Here is a 23,324-nt window from a genome sequence, read left to right as displayed (position 1 = left end):
GGGTTCAGTGCTTGGCCCTATTCTGTTTTTAGTTTGTATCAATGATTTATGTACAGGAACATTTTTTGGAAGAATAACTTGTTTTGCCGATGATACGGTTCTTAGTTACTGTCATAAGGATTCAGCCCTTTTAATGAGACATATGCAAGAAGATCTTGATCAATTAAAAATCTGGTTCACCTCAAACAAAATGGCCCTGAGTGACAAAACCAAGTACATTCGATTCTCCTTGAGGAATAAAACCGATGTAGTAGATCAAAAACTACTTTATAAATGTTTACACTGTCTACAGGGAGTACCGGCTTCCTCTTGTAAGGGTTGCATGGATATTCAGAAAGTTAAAGACATTAAATATCTTGGTCTCACAGTTGATGAAAATGTTAGCTGGAAGCCCCACGTAAATAATCTAAAAAAATATCTATGGTCTTGCCTAAGAAAATTTTATTTGCTAAAGTCTTGCTGTCCTCGATCTATTTTAAGAACTGTTTATTTTGCTTTGGTGGATTCCAAACTGCAATATGGCATATCATGTTGGGGAGGTATTTACCACTCCAGCATTATTCCTTTGATTGTAGCCCAAAAAAATATAGTAAGGTTGATTATGGGTGTAGACAGGCTAGAACATTGTTTTCCCTTATTTAAATCTCTAAAAATCTTTCCACTAAGACACCTCTTTGTTTTCAGAGTACTAAGAATATTTTTTATTAGATCTGGTCACGTTTTAGGAAATCAACAGGTTTATTCTGATAGACTAAGATCTAGAAATTTTGTTGTTACTCCACACCCTTATAATGAGTTTTTTAGACGCTTTTTTAGTTTTCTAGCTCCTAAGTTATTTAACTTTCTTCCAAAGGATATTTGTTTAAGTACTAGTTCTAAAATATTTGTAAATAGGTTAAAGAAGTGGCTTTTTACTTTACCTGGAGTTGAAACATTATTGTCCTAGTTGTTGTAAATGGAAGTACACATGTTTTGATTTTTTTCTGTACTGTATTTTATTGTTATTATCTATCACTTTAATGTTTTATTTGAATCTGTGGAAAAACGTTTATTTCATAGTTTTAAATTGTTTTGATACAAATTTGCCATTATATATGTTTAATCTTTATATATAGCATAATGTATTATTTGTTTTTGTTCTCCAGTACGTCTTTTAGATTGTAATGGTTCCTCAACACGAGAAAATGAGGGACCTAACTATTCATTCTTAATTTGTATTGGTTATAACTATGTCTTGTATTCTATGTAATGTATATTAATTGTCAATTGTTATTTTGTTGTATTGTTGAATGAATAAAGATATTTTGAATTGAATAGTTTCGTTCCGTACCGATTTTTTACCAAAAACAGAGGTACAAAATATCGTACCCTACCAAACCGTACCGACCTTAAATTTTCTGTACCGCAGATCCCTAATGACCTTACAACTGCGGTTCAACACAATTTTTCTGCAACAACGGGTGCTACGATAACGAATCATAGTCATGATGACATTATGATAAAGGCACTGGTAACTTTTTATTTAAGACATGCGGTAAAGCCATATTAATGAGTGTTTCTAGGCAGGCCTATAAACAATAAATAATTTTCATTATTGTTTAAAGGATTGTTGTATACATTTAAAAACCGACAAAAGAAAAACTGAACCAAAATTAATTGCAACCAACATATCACTACTAACCATAGTTACTGTACTTTTGTTTTCTGTAAAAGAGGAAGAACCATAAAACTAAGCAGTGCCTAGCAATAATTATTTTTGTACAGTTCTAGCCTATCTTTTAATTGATATATTGTAATGCTGTAGATGGGCACTGCCAGATCAGATGGCTCAGGCTGGGTTCTATCACCAGCCCAACTCTGCCGGTGATGACCGAGCAATGTGCTTCACTTGCACTGTTTGTCTTGTTTGTTGGGAGCCCACAGATGAACCTTGGTATGTAAATCATCTGCGGCATTGGCTGCATGAATACATCAATCATTTATTTAAAAAATCTTATAACATAGACTACCTGTATTGTTTTTGTAAGCCTACTTGTATATTTACAAGCGTATATTGAGGTTTAATACATTCACACAAGTTCTCCTGTCTGTTATGTGGATATTCGCTTAAAAATCTCATGGGACTGTTAAGATATCAAAACCTAGAAATAAAATTGATTTATTTATGGGGGTGTGCGAAGCAGCAAAAGATTTTTTATTCAAAGCAACAATTTGATTAAAAAGATTTTTTATTTGAATCGATGCAACTCGATTTGAAGCAATACGGCACTTTTCTATTCATTCTTGTCAATGGAGTGACATAAGAATAATTAAAATTTACCACATTTGTGTAATGCAAATTTTTGTTTATGTGATAGTAGGCCTATTCATATTACGGCACCATATATGAATTTTAAGTGAAAAATATTTATTTTCAATCATATATCAGAAGAATTGAATTGATTGATTGATTGAAGAATTGAAGTATTGATAGAAATGTCAGTGAGCTGCTTTACTTGAATATTTTATAATTTTTACTTGCAGAATCATATTGTTAGGCATGCTACCTATTTTATAATATTGATTTTACAAATTAAAGATATGTTTTGTTTGGTGTAAACAAATAAAAACATTTGTAAGATTTATACTGAAACTTTCAATTGGTTTACATTGATAAAATGAGAGGATAGAATCAGACCTTTAAACTACAAGGTATACATAGCTTCAGACCTATTATGTACTTTGACTAATTTAATACAATTAAACTGTGCACATAATGTTGACTGTGTAGTGTATATTTATTACTGAATAACTTCACATAAACATAAATAAAAACAACAAATAATTAACTGATCAGCTGGATTAAATAGGGACAGTCTTTGGAAATATGTATCAACTCTCCCCGCCTAAATTTCACATTTTAGAAGCTGATCGATATGCCTCCTCCTCACAGTTCCGTCTTCCATTTTGACTTGGTATAAGAGGGTACCTTCTCTTCCAATCATAGTTCCAAAGCTCCATTTCCGTTTAGGACTTGAGTAGTCTCTAGCCTGTACACTGTCCCCCACTTGAAATTGTCTGCGCACAGCCATTGCACTTCTTGCTGACTTGTTACATTGAGGAAGCAATAATCCTAAGTGCGTTCTTATCTCTCTTCCATACATTAAACTGTAAGCATTTGACCCGGTTGAGTTAGGGGATTGACGAAGTTGCATGAGAAGCCTATATAATTTAAGATCTAGTTTACCTCCTTCTTCTTCCATTGCCTTTAATGATTTCTTTATTGTTTGAGAACATATCGTTCGGCTTGCCCGTTCGAGGAAGGATGGTACGGCGCAGTAGTTTTGTGCACCACACCATTAGCAGACAAGAACTGTCGGAATGCGCTAGAAGTAAACTGACTCCCATTGTCTGATACTAGAACTAAAGGTAGAACGAATGTAGCAAAAGTTTTCCGAAGTTCCCTGATACACCATTCTGTAGACGTGTTCTTAGTTGGGATCACTTCAATCCATTTGGTGAATGCGTCTACAATAATGAAATACCATTGTCCTTGCATTGGGCCAGCAAAGTCTACGTGTACTCTTTCCCAAGGTCCTTGAGGAGTCAGCCATGGATGATTGGGTTCTTTAGCAGGTTGGTTTTGTTTTAAGCGGCATTGTTTACAGGTGCGTACCAGTTGTTCAATGTCCTTGTCGATGTTTCTCCATGTGGAATAGCTTCTAGCAAGAGCTTTCATTTGATCCATACCTAGATGTCCAACGAGTAGTTCTTGAAGCACAGCATGGTGAAGAACTTCTGGTATTATTACCCTATTACCCTTAAATATACATCCGTCTTGCAGCGTCAATTCATTGTCATGAAAACCCAGATGTTCAACAGACTCCCCTGTCTGACGGGCACGTAGCACTGATTGTAGGAACTTGTCTTCAGCAGTTTTTCTAGATATGATTTGACTGTCTACTAGAAACGAGTCCAGCTGGCTGATTTGAAATAGACTACAGTCATCCACATGATTGATTGAAGTGTGTTCAGTTGGGAATCGTGATAAAAAATCAACATTCGCATGGTCTGTAGTTTTCCTGTATTCGATTTGATATTTGAATCCAGATAAGAAGTGTGCGTAATTGAACAGCCTCGTTGCTGAGATTGATGGCAGAGTCTTGTTTGGATGAAATATTGATACTAACGGTTTATGATCAGTCACTAGAATAAACTTACGTCCGTAACAATAGGGGAAAAACTTTTTGAGGCCCCAGTATATCCCTTTTGCTTCTTTGTCAATCTGACTGTATTTTTGTTCACATTTAGTCAGAGTACGTGAAGCAAAACTAATAGGCCTTTCAGTTCCATCACTGTATCTGTGAGAGAGAATGGCCCCAAGGCCCACCGGTGACGCGTCTGTTGCAAGTACTAAGGTAAGATCTGGATCATAGTGAACAAGTACATTGTCACTAGTTATCTCTGATTTGACTTTCTGGAAACTCTCTTCACATTTAGTTGTCCATATATACTTTTTCCCATTCCGTAGCAGTTCATTAAGTGGGTAAAGGATTGTGGCCAAACTTTTAATGAACTTATTATATGTAGTAGTTAGCCAATCCCAGGAACTTTCTCAATTCATTTACATTTTCTGGCTGTTTGCTGTTGATGATGGCAGAATTTTTTTCCTTTGTTTTGTGTAGTCCCTGAGCATCAATGGTGTGTCCCAAATATTGGATACTTGTTTGAAAGAATTTGCACTTGTCTCTGTTAAGTCTTAAGTTTTTGGATCTCATTCGCTCTAGTACAGTCCGTAGTCTGGTTAGTAACTCTTCTTCTGTCTTACCTTGAATAATGATGTCATCGAAAAAGCACTGTACACCAGGAATCCCCTGTAAGGTTTTGTCCATAAACTGCTGCCAAAGGGAAGGTGCTACTTTGACTCCAAACATTAAGCGATTTACTTTGTACATCCCTTTATGCGTGCTAAGTGTTTGCATATGAGCACTTTCTTCATCCATCCTCATATGAAGGTAGGCATTAGAAATGTCCAATGTGCAAAATAGTTTGCCTCCATTCATTTGGGTGTAAATGTCCACAATTCTAGGAATAGGATAGTTTTCATCCTTGATCAATTTGTTCACTGTGACTTTGTAATCAGCACAAATGCGCACTTGACCATTTGGCTTGACAACAGGCACGATGGGGGTACCCCAGTCTGAGTGATCTACTTTGGTTATTATTCCACATTCTTCTAGTCTCTTGAGTTCCTTTTCAATTTCACTCCTTAGAGAATATGGCACTTGTCTTGGCTTCACAAATATCGGTTTTGCGTCATCCATGACCCTTAATTGTCCTAAATGATCAGGTATGACTCCAATTTTTCCATCGAATACATCACTAAAGTCGCTCAACATGTTTCCTAGACTTGATGTCTGATTCATTTCTAGACTTTTTATTTCACCCCAATCTAATTTGACTTCCCTAAGCCAATCTCTACCAAATATTGCATCGACATTTTGTTCGATCAAAAATAGTTTCCCGACAAATCTTTGCGTTTTGTTCATACAATTTACAAACGTTACACCTCTTGGCTTAATAGTTTCCCCTGTGTATGTACGAAGTTCAACGTTGGTTGAAAATACCTTTTGTGGAATTGACAACTTCTTAAAATCTTTGTAGGACATAGTGCTGAGGGCTGCACCCGTGTCTAGTTCCATTGGTACTGCTTTGCCCTCAATCTTCATGTTTACGATAAATTTGTCATTGCTTCTACTGTTGATGACATTAATGTGGAACTCATTCTCACTACTTTCTTCAGTTTCATATTCTGTTTGATGATTTCTGTACTTTGCTTGCATCTGCCTTTTTGTTTGCATGCATACACTTGCAATGTGTCCCACTTTGTTACACCTTCGACACGTTGCTTCCTGAAAGCGACACTCGTGTGCCCGATGAGATGGTGAACCGCAGCGATAGCATTTTCCTTTGAGCTTTTCAAAAGCTGTTTTGAAATTAGGGCTGTTCGGTGAGGATTTCAGTTGTGTTGGCTTAACACTTTTTTCGTTATTATTTTTATACTTAATCTGATTCAATTCACTTTGTTCCAACGTATTATGGCTTACAGTCTTACTTTCTGATTTTGCAAGTTCCATTGCTGAAGCAATGTTCACTAAATCTTGATACATTCGTTTTTCACGATCATGTAATAGTTTAGTTCGAATGTCTACGTCTTTCAACCCCCGGATAAACTGTAGTTTTAGAAATAGATCTGCAACAGATTTACCACAGCAACAATGAAATTCACAATTTACAGTCATCTTCTTAAGATCAACTGAAAACTCATTCACTGTTTCATGTTCCATTTGATTCCGCGAAATAAATTTCTGTTGTAAAGCCCATTGGCTTGGCTGAGGATCCACGAATTCTTTCAAGAGCTGCACTAAGTCATCATATTGTTTGTCCAAAGGGTCCTCAGGAGTACAAACATCATAGAGTTGTTGATGTAGTTGAGGTGTTAGGGCATGTAGTAGTGTATATACTTTACCTTTATTATCAGGTTCTTGGTTATTTAGATACAAAAATACTTCCAGTCTTCTTATGAAGTTTGTGATAGTTTCTTCGGGGTGATATGGTGTGAAATTAATTCTCCCTGATGTGTTACATAAATGTGTACTGGGTGATGAAGATAAAGAGGTGTTGGAGTTTTTCTGTTCAACAGCTAGCATCATTTCTTGAAGTGTAGTTGTAATCTGTAAATATTCATCTTCCATACTGCATCTGCATTCAATTTCTCTACTAAGCTCATCCAAATCTGTGTGTGAATCTATTTCATCTTGTATTTGTTTGTACTTTGTCCAGAATTTTTAGTAACAGTTAGTGATGTGGGCCGGGTAAATACCCAGTGGGTAGGTAAATATAAATTGGGTTTTTACCCGGGTATTTACCCCAGGCCCAGGTAAATACCCAAAAACTGGGTATTTATAATTTTTATTAAAGTTAGAGAAGATTGAGATGTTTTTTTGCAATTATTACCCTGTACGGATAGTCAAATGATGATAAAATGTGTTAAACAAAATTTCATGTGGTCACTACTAGCATTTTACTTCTGGGTATAATCACCATAAATACCCAGGTCTGAGCATAAAGCATAATCGGCATAAATACCCTGGTCGCATGGTTGCACTGGTCCTGACTACTTATGAATTTTTCAATTTCTATGATAGATAGACGAATTCATTTTATTGAAAGTGAAAATAAATAATTTGCAAAGTAATAATTATTATTTAGAAAGACAGGAAAATTTAACCTAGTGGCCTATGTGTAAACAACTGAAGAAAATAATTAAAATTCAATCTGTGGGATGGCAGTATTTAATAATATTTTTGTTCTAGATCTTTTGTTGGTATCAATGGTATGAAAAAAAAACTAATTTCATAAACTTGTGATACAAAACATTTGAATCTATAGCACAATAGATCTTAAAAATTTTATTAAGTTAGACCAAAAAACAGGAGATACATTTTTCTAGTAGGTTTATCCAAATATTGTTTCTAACCAAGCGGTAACACAGAAAAGTTTAATTACTTTTATTATTCTGCCATCCTGCCTATGTCAATCAGGCCTTAGGTCTGTCTAGCCTTCCAAGCCATTTAGGCTACAGGCCTACAATAAAAAAATTTTCATCATAAATGCCCAACAATTCCTAGATATTTAAAAATTAAAATAATTTTGTTTATGTTATTTAATTGGTTATAAATTTATAAAATGATAAAAATTGAAATAGCCAAAGTCTTTTTTAATTTACTATTTTTAAGTTAAATTTATCTGATGTTACTCGATTTAAGACACGAAACCCCATGCTTATTTAGAATCTATATGTATTAGGCCTATTTAAAAAAAGTGCTCAATCATTAAGTAAAAGGTACTTAACTTAGTAAAGCTTCAAGTTACTGTAAAATGTGTTATAGAAACATATTTAGGGGTAAATATAAATGAATTTCAATCGATTTCATAAATACCCAAAATACCCGGGTATTTATGGATTTTGGGTATTTACCCGGGTAAATACCCAGGGTATTTACCCCGAGTTTTAAATACCTGGGTATTTTACATCACTAGTAACAGTTTTGAGCTTTACATTTAGTTCTATCGCCGTTGGGTTGCCTTTTACTTTCACTCAACCTGCCCTGCTTCACTTATTTGCCAACGTAAAAATTACAAATTTTTATTTTTATTTTCTGGAAAAGACAGTGCTTCTTACTGTATAGTTTGTTTTAACCTAAACATATTTTTTTATAATTTATTTAGGCAAATTAAAACTGATAATCGTTTTTTAACACAACTAAAAACATGAAAAATGTAGTAAGCGAGGAACTTTTTTTATTTTTTGAGCAGGAAAAAAATTCCTGCGGCAAACATTAAAGTATGAATTTTATTTTTTATTTGAAGCTTTTTTTTATACGGAGTTTGCTTGTATCATTTTTAAGCGATTAAAAATAGGCATAAAATCGCTTGGCGCGGCATTGGCGCTAGGAGCTCGGCCGGCTAGGCAACAGTTTACGGGATATAGATACTGAGTTTCTGGCATTTAATTATCATTATACACATTAAATATAACATTACATTACGAAGGATGGGTAACTATATTTACAAGCGTATGTTTATGCATTTTATTGCTTACCGTAGTGTATAGTAAAAAAAAAATCGTTGAATCAAAAAATACATTTTGGATTCACAGTAGTTAAATCTGAGAAAATATTTTGTAATAATTTTACTTTACTGAGAATAATCAATAAATTGGAGATATCTGTATAAAATATTATACACTCCTTTTATTTAACAACATGTAATATATTTTACAAACACGTATGACAAAGAAACATACTGTAATATAACCAAAATGTATATTCTTACATGATAAGTCTCTCAATAATAATTGGGGCTAACAGCAGCAAATGATGACACGAGTATGTAACCAAATAATTATTGTGATATTTTCTTCTGGCCAATGTTCAAATAGGTTATAAATAAATCTAACTCTTTCATAACATCACTAAATTTCTTCTGAGATTTACTTTTGATGCATAGTCTGGAAAGTGTGAGCAAGTAATTAGATTAATTATAACTGCTTACAAACCTCCTTAAGTTCTTTATAATCAATTTTACTCGTAATATTACCACAAAACTAACATAGCAATACACCGCAATACACGGCGAGAGCAGGCACGGCGCTCGCCACTAGGGTGACTCATGCCTTTTATCCCCACTCCTCGCGGACAGAGCGAGGCAGCGACAGACCGTTTTTTGAGCCCTACTTCAACCTCAGCGCGCAATCCAGGGAGTTATTATACATCGATGGTCCCAACAACCTCGGTCAATTGGGATTGTACTGTAGTAAATAAATAGGGGTGTGCGATGCATTGAAAATGCATTGAAATTCCGATTCAATTCGATTTGATGCTTTTAATCGCAATTCGATTCAATGGTGGTCAAAAAACAATTCGATCATGAGGGACTCAGTACGGGATCACATCATTTGTCAGAGTTTTCAACAGTCCGAGTTTGTTAAAAATTACAAAATAGGTATTTGAAAAATCAGTTGTCGGAGTTTTCATTTGTCCGAGTTTTGATAAATAACTAATAATAATTAGATAAATCAACTGTCCGAGTTTATTAAATTATTTTTAAAAATATCTAAATATCAAGTGTCCGAGTTTTCAACTGTCCGAGTATGGTTAAAATAATAATAATATTTGGTTAAATCAACTGTCCAAGTTTTCATTTTTCCGAGTTTTTAAATTATTTTAAAAAATATCGAAATATCAACTGTCCGAGTAGGGTCTACATCAAATGTGACACTGCGCGCCGAGACTAGCGTGTCTAAGGCGCCTGGTCAGAAGCCGATGTAAACCTTTTCTGCGTCGATATTCTTTTTAAAAATATCGAAATATCAACTGTCCGAGTTTTTCTACACAGTCAACATTATGTGCACAATTTAATTGTATTAAATAAGTCAAAGCACATAATATTGGCGACGAGGAAAACAAAATGACTGAAGAACAGACACTACAGAAACTAATCAAAGCAAGAACGGTGGTCAAAGGCCAATTTACACGAGCAAACAGATTATCAAAAGTAGGGATGGTCAAGTCTCGAAATTTCGGGAAATTTTCGGGAAATTTTAAATCTCGTTACACAAGACGAGATTTTTTTTTGGCCGAGATTTTTATCGAGACGAGAATAAAAAAAAAAAAAAAATTAAAAACGCCTGCAGAAAGTCAATGCAATACCGCAATACAGGAGCGTGTTGTAGTTGCGTTTCCTTTGCGAAGGCGTTCTTATTTAATTAATTCTTTAAATGTAAATATTACTTTAATTATATAAATAATATTACTTTAATAACATTTGAGAAGTTTTGTTAAGTGTAAGCAGTGTGAGGAATGTTTTATTACTATAAAAAGTCAAAATAAGTACCTAACTATTTTATAAAAATTAATACGGTAATACAGCTTTTATTTTATGATTTATTTTATTTTAGGATAAGTTGAACTCTATCCTAACTGATATCACTATGTTTCCTAATCGTAGGCATTTTTAATAAGTTAGGCGTGATTAATAAAAAAATGTTATGCTGATGTTTTTTAATAAAAGATTGTAAATATTCTTGCCTATTATCATTATTTTTGTATTTGAACAGTCATCTAACAATGTTACAAAATCAGGTAAAAATTTTGAACGTGCATTTCCCGTTGTGTATGAGAAGGGAAATCTCGTCTCGATCTCGTCTCGAAATTTTATGAGAAATAAAAAATCTTGTCTCGTCTCGAACTAAAAATCCAATCTCGTCCATCCCTACAAATAAGTGAAGCAGGGCAGGTTGAGTGAAAGTATGTTTCTGTAAAATACAGGTTCATACGGCCCGTCCACCTCGGTATCCCACCAATTCGATTGGTGGGCACGGACCGTTTTTCCACCACACAGCGCGCTATCCAGTAGAGTATTATACATCGATGGTTGGGACCGAGACTACCTCGGTTAAACCGAGAATCTCGAATAACACAAAGGTTGCTTAGATTTGGAGGTCAGGGGTTACAGAAGTCTCATACTTGTAAAATATAATTTTTAACAATACATACAAATTAAAAATTCAGATATATTGGCGAAGTTATTATTTCAAATTAATACATAGTGAATTAAAATTATCAATTTAAATTATCCTGCAAATATTTGTTATATAACTAAGTTTAATTAGAGAAAACAACACAAACATGCTCAATACTTCTTAAATTGTCCTGAAAAACTTTAAGCACAGTAATTTAAAATTATGCCAAACCAAAACACAGCAGTATAAAAAAATAAACACAATAAGGTGGATCTTTCTGGTTTAGAAGGTATAAAATTACTTTTTGTTAGAGTTTGACCTGAGCTACACTTGTCACAATAATGTCAACATAAAAAAATTAATTGTGATGATAAAGACTGACTAAAGGCGATACGAATAGGTTATGCTCGAGCAGAAATGTCACTGCTATCGTTTACGTTCAGCGGATGGCTCGTTCAGCACGGTTGGTGGCCAACCTTGTACTGCATTATTTTGATTTTCTAGGTTATTGCTGATCATTTGTACGTTTAATAATTCTTGCAACGATTATTTTAAGTATTAATTTTTACAAATTAAAAATGTACCGGTATTGCTATTTTTACTTTACTTTAAACAGAAACATACATTAATAATGTAAAATTATGTTTTTCCAACCTAAAATAAAAGAATATATTTTGGCCTAAAACGACCTTTGGGATAACCCGTGAGCTCGGCCAATCGGAGCTTGAAGCAAGTGTACCTTTAAGTTATTTTTTTTTAACTGGGCATTTGAGCTAGCCTATAGCTGATCATCAGGCAAACTGTTCGAAGTAGAGTAGAACCTCTTTAATCCAAACTAATTGGGACGGGGGGTAGTTCAGACTATTGAATAGTTCGGATTACAGAACATATTGTTGTTTTTACATAACATTAGCTAAATGTAGCTAAAATGGATCGTAATTGTCACGGGGATTTAATTCAGTTGTAAACATTGTAAATAAATAGTACTGTACGTTACAGTAGAAACAATTACGTTGCGTGTATCAATAAATACCAGTGTTGGGGAAGCTACTTTTAAAATGTAGCTAGCTACAACTACTGCTACATTTCCAAAAAAGTAGCTTAGCTACTGCTACAGCTACAGTTCCGAAAAAGTAGCTAGCTACAACTACAGCTACAATGAAATGTAGCTACAGCTATAATTTTAGCTACTTTTCCAAAGACGTTACTTTTTATTCCACGCACATTAGGTAAATGTAAAATCAATTGCAACTATATTTTTATTGAACAAACATTTAAACAGAAAATATCAGTATTGTATCTAACATTACTTGGAAAACAAATTATTCCTAGATTGTATTTAATATGTTGGTATTATAAACCTAAAACTACAACAACAGAACCAAATAGTTGGGTGTTTCTTATCATATTTAGTACTTATTTTTAAATATTGCATTATTTTTAAGCATCTTATAGCCTATGTAAATTTCATTAAGTTCAAAGGACATACAACAAAACTATATTTTAAAAGCTCATTTTATTACTTTAATATAGATCCATTTATAGATGTCTTATATCAACAATTAAGACAAATACAACTGTAAAACGATTATTTAAAAATACTTTTTTGTGTTACAGAGCATAGCCTACTGAAATTTTTGTTTATTGCCTTTCTTAACTTTTAATGTTAAAAACGTAATTGCTATAACTTTTAACCATAGTGATAAGTTACTTGTTCTTATGAATAACACTTTTCAATGTCAAGAAATCGTCCTTGTCATTATGCATAGGGCAAATTGTGCTTCAACCTAGTTGGTACAGAAAACAGTATTCAGCAACTTATCCTGAAATCGGCTTTTGATTTAAACATGTTGAAATTTGTAAAGTAAAAATAACATGTAGGCCTACTAGGCTATGTAACAAGTTGGCTATAGTAGGCTTGTTCTTGCAAGGGCTAAACAGATATATTCCTAATAATTGAACTTGGAACTTGGTATTCGTCTTAAACCATAGCATAGCCTAGGAATAGTCCTATACAAGAGCTGTTAGCAGGAGTAAACTATGCTATTTTTCAATCTAAGTTTCATGTTATATGGAGATTTTTTCGTTACAATTATCATGTAGTCTAGGCATATCTTAAATCTCATCAGGTAATTTCCTCTTTGTTAATTTAGTAAACCTTTGAAAAATCTTCGTAATCTAACCAAGGAAGGGCTTGTGATGATGAACCACAATCAACAGCTGAAGCTAGACCAGCTTTCTCATTATTTTAAGGTTTAGTGTTGGTTTCCATTAAATTAAAACCCAAGTTGAAACACTATTAAAATAATAAAGAAACTAAATTGATTACTAATTTCCCTGTCAATCACTTGCAAGCATTCAATAGCTTCTCTTGTCACCGGTAACGTTTAAACGTCGTCTGCAACTAGCGATTTTATTTTATGTGACAGTAATCATAGAGTAGTAAATTAAAAAAATGTGGATAACACTCATTTAATGGCCTCCATGTCCACACAACGTTGTAATAGGGAATGAAACCGCTGCAACCAGCTGTATGAGGCCAAGAAAGTAGGCCTAATTTTTTTGAAAATCTCAGTTTGAAAGAGGGTTTACGTAAGGTTGAGGTTATGATAAAAATCATTATCTCAATTAATGTTAATGTAGCGAGAAAAGTAGGGTAGCTAAAATTCCGCTACAACTACTTTAAAAATGTAGCTAGCTACAGCTAAAGCTACAAAATCTTAATAGTAGCGTAGCTACAGCTAACGCTACAAAAAAAGTAGCGCGCTACTGTAGCGTCGCTACTTGTAGCGCGCTACTTCCCAACACTGATAAATACAGTATACAATAAAGAACTACTGTTCTGTGTATACTATTAATGAGGCGTTCAGATTAGTGCACGCTCGGTTTACGGGAATTCGGTTTAAAGAGGTTCTACTGTACTACCAACTGTCAACTGCCAACTGTCAATACTGTGTCACAGGTCAGAGCATGAGAGGCACTCCCCGTCGTGTCCGTTTGTGAAGGGAGAATACACACAGAACGTGCCATTATCAGTCTCGTACGCCACTGCCCCGGCTGTACATACTGACCAGCCAATGGAGATACTTGGTACATCATCAGTCCAGGAACTGATACCCACTGCATCTCCCAACGGCAGTGTCATCATATGGAACTGCTCACGCCAGCTCAAAGTTAGTATCACCAAGGTAGAATGCCCGTTTAGATGTTAACTTGTAAATTTTTTGGAAAAACAATTCTAAAAATACCCATTAGAACAACAGCAACTTCTTCACCAAAGGATCCATTTTTTATCCTTACCAGGGGATTTCAAAATAGATTGTTTCTTGTTTAATATTTTGTTAAGAGTGTTTGTAAAATTAATCAGCCTCGGTTAGCACTCGGTGGTGCATTATACATTTAATTTATGCTTGAAACCAAATTGATAGTATATGTTTGTTGTGATAGCAGGTTATCCAGAAAGGGAAAGAGTCCATTAAAAAGCACAAAAAGGTCCTTTAGGCCTATACACTAACACAAATAGTAGAACATTCCATCGTTTCTGACAGCATTTTCAGCCAAGGTATAGTGTAAAGTTTTTGTGTTCCTTGTGTGAGGATGGACCTTTTCTTACCAATCACTAGAGTTAAATAATTAACGCTAAAATCTATCTAATTTCTTAAGTGCTTTTTTTTTGTTGATACGCTCAACTTCCTTAATTCTTCACAAATTTTCATGAATGATGTGTCGTTTTAAAGCTTTCATCTACCGCTACACCGGAAAAATTTACAATTTACTCACTTTTGAAGAATTTCTTGAAAAATCAAATTATTTTAACTTAAAATGTTGATTTAAGTTATTCGATCAGCTGATTTATACTAAGGTGAATTGGAACCAACACTTATATCTTACTATATATATCTATCTTCTATATAATTAATAATACGCCAACATGCAATTTGTTCTTTGAACTCCACTGCCATTTCTTAACCGATTTTGACCATTCACGTTTTATTGGAAAGGGTGTATTGCGTAGATTTGTAAACTGGCCTTAAATTTTTGAAAAAGTCCCTTGGGCTCTGCCTCAGTGGCTTTTAAAGTTCCCATGTTATCCGTATGAAGTCAAAGTCAAAATCAAAACATTCTTTATTCATTGTTTTGTAGCGTAAGTACATTGAACATGCGTCATTTCTTAAAACTAATCTTTATAATACAATTTCTGTCAATAAGTACAATAATGTTAAAAACACCATAATTTCTGTTTGCAAATATTAAATTTAAGGCCGTTAGTTATTTTAAAACTCATCTAGTGAGTATAATGCTCTCTCAACTAGGTGTTCTTTTAATTTTCTCTTACATTTTGAAAACTCTTGATTTGTGTCTATTATGGTAGAAATTTTGTTTAAAAATTTAGATCCTATATAATTTGGCTTTTTCTCAAACATTTTCAATCGGTGACTTTGCAACCTTATTTTTTTATTGTTTCTTGTATTATAATGGTGGATCAACTAACCAGTCTCAAATTGCTCTTGATTTTGTTTTGAGTAAACAATAGTTTCTTATACATATAGACTAAATACTGTCATAATTCTTAATTCTTTAAAATTTTCTTTAACATGGTCAGTTTGTTCCATATTTAGCATTATTCTGATTGATTTCTTTTGTAGTTTTAATATCTCATTCAGATTATTAATATTGGTTGCTCCATAAACATGTATATTGTAGGCTAAATGAGAATGAATCATACCGTAATAGACCATTTTGAGAGTTGTCAGGTCAACAAATATTTGTTAATGTCCTGAGAGCAGACACACCCGAATTCATTTTTGCCAGTACTTTTTCAACATGGGAGTTCCTACTGAGACTGCTGTCTATATTTAGGCCTAAAAAGGTTGTTTGTCGAACAGGTTCTAAAGATGTATTATCAATTTTTATGTTGGGGAAAGCAATTGTTTTGTTTTTGGTGGAAAAGTTAATATAATTAGTTTTAGAAATATTCAAAAATAAATTATGCTCAATTAAAAACCTTTGGATATTAATGAGTTCTGAGTTTGCCACAGATTCTATATCCTCCAATTTTTTTCCTGATATCTTTAAGTTTGAATCATCTGCATAAAGAATTATTTTGCTCTCCCTTTGATTTACTAGTGTTTGGTTCAAACCGTTGATGTAGATTATGAACAATAAGGGGCCCAAAATTGACCCTTGAGGTACACCTGTTTTTATTTTTTCAAGTTTTGATGTTATTTTTGTTGTCTGTTTTTGTGAGAGTGTGTTACTTCTACATATTGAGCTCTGTTTTCTATACATGACTGAAACCAATTATAAGAAATGTTGGTAATTCCCACATTCTTTAGAATTTCCAACAACTTACTGTGGCAAACACTATCGAATGCTTTTTTAAGGTCCATAAAGATGCCAATACATGTTTCACCTTTATCTATTGAATTTAGAATGGTTTCCACAAATTCTGCTGTTGCAGTCCCAGTTGATCTCCCTTTGCGGAAACCATGCTGAGATTCAACTAACAAACCCTCCGTCTCTAAATATTCCAATAGCCTTTTGTGCATGGCTCTTTCATAGATTTTTGAGAAAGTTGGGAGCAACGATAAGGGCCTATAATTTGAAATTTGTTTAGGATCACCTTTTTTTAGAGCTTGTATTACTATGGCTATTTTTAGTTTGTGTGGAAAAATTCCAGAGACAAAGGATGAATTGATCAGATGAACCATCACCTTGCATATTGCTGGGCCAATAAACTTGATCACTTTTATTGGTACTTCATTGTACCCACATGAAAACTTATTTTTTAAGCCATCAATTATTGCCATACATTCTTTATTATCTATTGGTTTAATCTCAACTGTTTGGGCCTACCAGTCTAGAAATGATGCTGTCTTTATCCAACTGATCACTCTGTTTACATGTATTAGTACTACAAATATTTGAACTGTTACTACTGCTAACATCATTCATAGATTCTATAAAATATTTATTAAATTCAGTAGCTATTTCATATGGGTTTCCTAGCTTATTATTATTTACAACCAGTTTTATATTCTCATTAATTTTTCCCTTGTCCTTCCCTGTCTCTGATTTAATCATTCCCCAAGTTGTTTTTCCAATACAGGTTGATTTTGAAATTTTGTTCTTCAAAAAAATCTTTTTTGTTTCAGTTAACCTTGATTTAAATTTTTTATTTTCTTGTTTAGTTTTATTACTTAAATGTTTGTTTTTTGTTTGCCTTGCTATTTTAAATAAATTTATTACTTCTTTTCTTTCTTCTTTTAGAGAATCTGTGATCCAATTGTTATTATTGTAAGTTTTTATCCTAGTTTTTGTCTTAGGAAATATAAGATTGAAATAGTACATAAAAGTTTTGAAGAAAGCTTTGAACTTATCCTCAACATTTGCATAATAGACATCATATCAGTCTTCCATTCCCAAATAGTTTTTGAATATTTCCAGATTTTTTTGTGAAAAGGTCCACTTTGATAATTTAATTTTAATTAATTTTAATAATTTTAATTCAGCATGAAAAGAAAAGTGAAAGCATCCTGGCCAGATCATGATACCAGGCTTTCATAGAGAGCTTTGGTGCAAATCTGAGTGTTTTTGTATTTGTTAACTAACTCTGAAAACCTCCTAACTACACATACTAACATAAACATTTTATTAGATTGTAGAAAAAAAATACTATTTTACATAGGCCTAATTTATTGTTTGATTTAGGGTTATAGAGAAAATTGCCAATCCAATACACATTCATATGTAAATGTACCATTTACAAAAGTCTTTATGCGACTATGTATAAGGAGGAGTTGACAAGGGATCTTGATAATTCTATTAATTTGGTGTAATACAATAAACATTCCTTTAACATTTTGAGTTTTACGGTTTTACTACCTGTCTTGATTAGATCATGTGAACTGGCTTTCATGTGGTTTTATGGGGTGAATATGGAGTTTTTTGCCTATTTATCAAGAAAACATCCAACAAAATTTCAAATATTTTCGGTTCTACATTTTCTTTAATGACATCAAAAGAGTTATCAAGATCCCTTCTCTTAAGTTTGCTGACAATATAAAACTTTTTTGGAAAGTTGCTTCCCTCTATGACTTTCGAGTCCTTGCTGAAGGCTCTTAATAATGTCTCAGCTAAGACTTCAACAAAGAATATGGTGAATCCCAACAAAAATAAGTTGAAAACATTTAGCATTTAGCAAAATTCTCTGGATATTGGACTCTTCATAAGAGTTTGAGCCAGACATTCACCGCATCTGCGCCAAGACCTCTGGAATTCTCAAAATGATCTCATGCTCTGAAAGACACTGTTTGAGCATCTGTGTGGAAACATGCCTGCTATATCCAGTAATTCCTCTGTTCACCAACAACTAGAGTACTACCCAAATGGTACTACCAAATGGTAGGATTCTGGTCGCCTTACCGCAGCCTTATTCCACTTGTTCACTATCTTCGTTTCGTCTCAATACGGGAAGAATGAGCGTACGCCTAGTATATTTAGTATTTGCCCGTCATGGTCAGAGAGAGCAGTCACAATCTCCTCAACTTCTACTCTATCACAGTTTATATTAGTTATTACATTGTCAATACCTGTGCTGGTCTCTTCTGTTACCCGAGAATTTACTTTGTAACGATGTAACAATAAGTACATATTATTGTAACATTATGATCAGGTGGATAATTTAATTGCTGTTAGTATTTATTTTGTAATTCAAGGAAACGCATGTACAGTAGAGAGTCAAAAATCCGAAAGTCAAAAATCCGAACCGCCCCTTAGAGTTTTAAAATATTGAATTAGCACAGAGACTACAGATGTTTTACAATTTCGTGGGCCAAACAGTCGGCGCTCTGAAGGGAAATGAGTGAACAGGCCGAGCCAGTCGTGTGTTTTGTTCGTTTCCAATGTACATATTTTTTCAAGAAACAAATTACAGTAATGTAACGAAAATACCAAGGTACAAAAATGAAAGTTATCATTTAATTCACTGTATTTGTAATACCGTAGGCCTAATTATGTGTCTATATTAGGCATTTCTAGGCTATGTTTGAAAATCCGAGCAAATCTGTAATCTGAACTACCTACGGTCCCAATTGGTTCGGATTTTGACTCCCTACTAAACATTTACTGATTTGGTTGAAATTTACTATTTGAATTTGGGTTTGCGTACATATTACCATGAAAAAATCGAGAAAGCATTGACCATCTATATCTATAAAAGAGGAACTATGTATGTATCTACAGGGTGTCCCGGAACTCTCTATCAATATTTTAGGGCATTGCTCCTGGGTAAGAAACATACCTAAATATCATATTTAAATTGTCTGGAAGTCCTTAGTTATTCACACAGCCACCATTTAATTTTTTTCAGTTATTAATTTGTTTCTAAAGAATGGTTAAACATACGAAATGTAAACTTTGCACAAACATTTATGACGACTAGACAAAGCTACCAAAAAATTATGAAGATTTTCAAATTCATAAAACAAAATGGCGGTTATTTAAAATTTTGTTTCTTAAATAACTCGAAACCCAAATTTACAAACATTTTACAAGAATAACTTTTTTAAGGCAATTTCATTACAAATCGATTGACACCTTATTTTTTAAGATTGAACGGGTATTAACTGAGATATGGCAGTTTTAGTGATACGTGACCGCTTTCAACATGCGCTGCAACTAACCTCCAGCGGTTAAAATAAATAATATCACCAACAGTTAATTTGGCCTAAACTGTCATTGATATATTGTATATCAGTGTTTTTAAGTTTTTTATGTGCCATTATGTGTATGTTATATTACCTGTAGGCCACTTGAAAAACAACCCATAGCTCCAAAATTACATACTTTATGAAAGTACATAAATAAAATTTGGTAAAATTAAAACCATCAGGATTAAACATCTATTTTTCAGGTGTCGGTACAGAGATTGAGATTAGATAAATTGATGATTTTCTGATTATTTAATCAGAGTAATATATAAAAAATGCATACCTGTGTTAGGCAATATTACAGTAATCAATCATACATTTTGTTTCTTTACTTGAGAATGCTTTTTCCGATAACTAAAATAGCGAACTGTGTTAGGGCTAAAACAGCATTGCGGGAGTTGGCGCAAAAACACGTTGGAAAGTTTGGTATGAAAAGTACGACCTGAACTACCTGGAATTACTCGTGAATTTTTTCTGGTTGACCTGGTGGACACCCAGCATATAATAAGTTGATTTGTTTATTAAAAAAAAAGTATAGATTTAATTTACAATGTATTGTTGAATATAATTTAAAGGTACATTATAAAACAAAATACTGAGTTTTAAATAGGATAATTCCTTTATTTTTTAATATGGTAACATTTGCTGATCACCACGATTTGCTGGTAATAAGTACGATGACAGACTAAGGATACACATACCAATAAACAGAAATTCATTACTATTGGTACGTTTATTTGAATTAAACAATTAAAATAATATCAAAAGCTCATGAAATTTTAAATAAGTGAGTATTCAAATTTGCAAGGAATCAAAATAGATATGTATAAAATAAGAGTTTGATAAGCTGGAGAAATACTTTGACCTCAATAAGGAAACAGATCTTTAAATGTCCCAAAAATTTGGAAGGTTTATGAAAATATCTATTTAGTTGGTAAAAATGGCCCCATTGTAATTATCTCTACGATCATAAAGAATTGTAATTTACACTGCATTTGCCATTACATTATGTTTGATTTTCTTACTTGGTACCCAATACTGTACCTTGAACTTTAAAAAGGCTTTTCTCAACTCAAAAAGAAAGCCACTCAAATACCTGTACTTTAATAACAAATTTATATTTTAACTTTTTTTATATCTTGTTTCTTGTATATTACTCAAACAAGAGAATTAAGCTTTTATTGTAGGATTGTAGGTTTGTAATACAAATATTTTTGTTTGTTTGTTTAGATTGAAGTGAAAATAGCTGTGATGGGGAAACCCAGCATTTATTCTGATATTATGAGGAAGAAAGAAGCTTGGGCTGATCAGGAAGTTGTTGAAATACCTCTCTCTGATCCATCAATGGGTGAGTGGAAAAATTGTTAATATTTTAAGCACTTAAATATGAAAGAAGTTTAATAGTAGATCCCTAATAACTGGGTATTTTCCTTACTTATGGACATTGTACATGTGAAGTGTATGAAATGTACCAAGTTGAGTATGTTATTGGCTGTTATATACATATCTTTATAATAAACAGTAGCAATAAAAGTTTAGTGGAAAGACCCACTTTTAAATAGGAGAAATACCTGAAATAAAGTCTAGAGATTTTCACTAATTATGATTGTTTTAATTTAACATAAATAAAAATTAACCACTTTTGTTGGAAAAGCCTAAAAGAATCATCTTCTTTATTTTTCTCTTCTTAGCAACCAAAAACATCTGTCAGCTGATAAATCTGATGTTCTTGAGTTTTCTGATTCATTGGATTAACCAAAATACCCCCGCCGCAGCAAACCTGCAGACTAAGCGAATTTCCATTACTGTTCTGTTACTGTTCTATGGAATGGCGACCATACAAAGTAGGTATTTTGAGCCAAGCATGAATGGAGATGAGTGTAGGATGAGTGGCGCGATCTTGTAGTCTTGTTAGTGACTAAGGCCGACATTCCTTAGACACAGCTGTTAATTAATAGCCCATATAGCCAATGGCAACTAAGGGACCTACAGTTTATAGTGGAATCCGAACCACATTTTTGCCTTGGTAATTACGAATTGGTCTAATTATCAGGATAGCACTGCGGATAGTCGTAGTACTCACCCGTGCGGACGTCAATCGATTGGATTTACACTGAAATGTCTACCTACTTAAAAATATAAAATTCATTCCCTATTTAAATAGAATTAGTTTAACAAGTACTTAGGTTTGCTGCATCAGGGAGGGTAAAACTGTTTTTTTGTAAAATGTTAATAGTTAGTAAGAAATAAAAACATTTTCCAAATTTGATCAAAATATGTTCATAAACAAGCAAACTACAACAGTTGACTTATTCTCCATAAGAATAACATGGGAATTTTAAATTTACAATTTTTTGGAATTTTCACTGTAACCATTAGGCGCATAATAACGCTTCAATATACTAAATTATTTTTTTTTTTTAAACTCTACAAAATGGTTTGGAAAGAAATTGCTAAATTTGATTTTTTTTTGGGGTAAAAAATGGGAAAAACCTATTTTTACCCCATAACCCCCCCCATAAACCCCCGTTCCCATGGTCCGATCATTCTGGATCGCGAACTCGTACGAATAAACGTAGGTTTACACGTTTGTACCAAATTTCATCAAAATCGGATCATTTTTGCTCGAGTTATCGTGCTAACGGACACATATATATATATATACTAGCTGACCCGGCGAACTTCGTATCGCCTAAGTTATAGGTTTCCCCTAAGACAGACCGATGGAGAGAAAGTACCGTTACGTTTAATTTTCAAGATGATCTCGTTCGCATCGCTCAATCACGTCCTGGTTGAAGTTCGTTCGCTACGCTCACTCACCTTTGGGTTGGAGCTCGTTCGCTGCGCTCACTTGCCTTTAGGTTGGAGCTCGTTCGTTACGCTAACTCGCCTCCAGGTTAGCTCGTTCGCTACGCTCACTTGCCTCCAGGTTGAAGTTCGTTCGCTACGCTCACTCACCTTTTGGTTGCAAATTAGCTGTTGTCATAAATGTAAAAGAAATGATAGTGCTGCACCCTGTTGGTAATCCTTGTAACTTTAATGCTATTGAACATCATAGAACAGAACCAACTTGTTTAATTGAAACAGCTGTTAAGATTCATTAATTCCATTTCTCATAAGGTTAACATGGGAAACTCCAGAGCCACTGGGGCGGAGCCCTTTTAAGAATTTCGAAACGGGAAATAGTTTACGTCCGATTCGCATACCTACAGAATTTACACACCAAATTTCATTACGATCGGTGAAGTCGTTCCGGAGGAGTTTGCAGACAAACACTGTGACACGAGAATTTTATATATTAGATATATAAATATATAAACATATAAACATACCGGGTGTCCAAAACCACCCGTACACCCCTTTCAAAACGATGGAAACATTTTCTTACAAACAAAAAATAATACAGAACTAGCTAAATTGGGCACGGTCTACCAAATGGTGATAATTTCAAATCCAAAATCACACCGGAAGTGGCTTTTTCAGACCGGAAGTTGATTTTTTTAAATGTAAACTACCAGTTTTGATTACAGAATCGGATTCTACGTTGA

At 33.6% G+C, this 23,324-nt stretch overlaps 1 protein-coding gene across 1 annotated transcript in view; it reads left to right on the top strand.

The window, feature by feature from the left end:
- LOC129000182 (baculoviral IAP repeat-containing protein 6) overlaps nucleotides 1–23,324 on the top strand; it is a 274,298-nt gene that overhangs the window by 18,921 nt on the left and 232,053 nt on the right. Inside the window, exons 5-7 of the mRNA XM_054427130.1 lie at nucleotides 1,805–1,933; nucleotides 14,028–14,238; nucleotides 21,007–21,124. Of these exons, the coding sequence (XP_054283105.1) occupies nucleotides 1,805–1,933; nucleotides 14,028–14,238; nucleotides 21,007–21,124 (458 nt within the window). The remainder of the gene's footprint in view (nucleotides 1–1,804; nucleotides 1,934–14,027; nucleotides 14,239–21,006; nucleotides 21,125–23,324) is intronic.

This window comes from Macrosteles quadrilineatus, unplaced genomic scaffold (assembly GCF_028750875.1).
Source record: "Macrosteles quadrilineatus isolate MER2022 unplaced genomic scaffold, UCM_ALF_1.0 Scaffold_1__1_contigs__length_201487025, whole genome shotgun sequence".
NCBI classification, from domain to species: domain Eukaryota; kingdom Metazoa; phylum Arthropoda; class Insecta; order Hemiptera; family Cicadellidae; genus Macrosteles; species Macrosteles quadrilineatus.
This window is presented reverse-complemented; position numbering and strand designations above follow the sequence as displayed.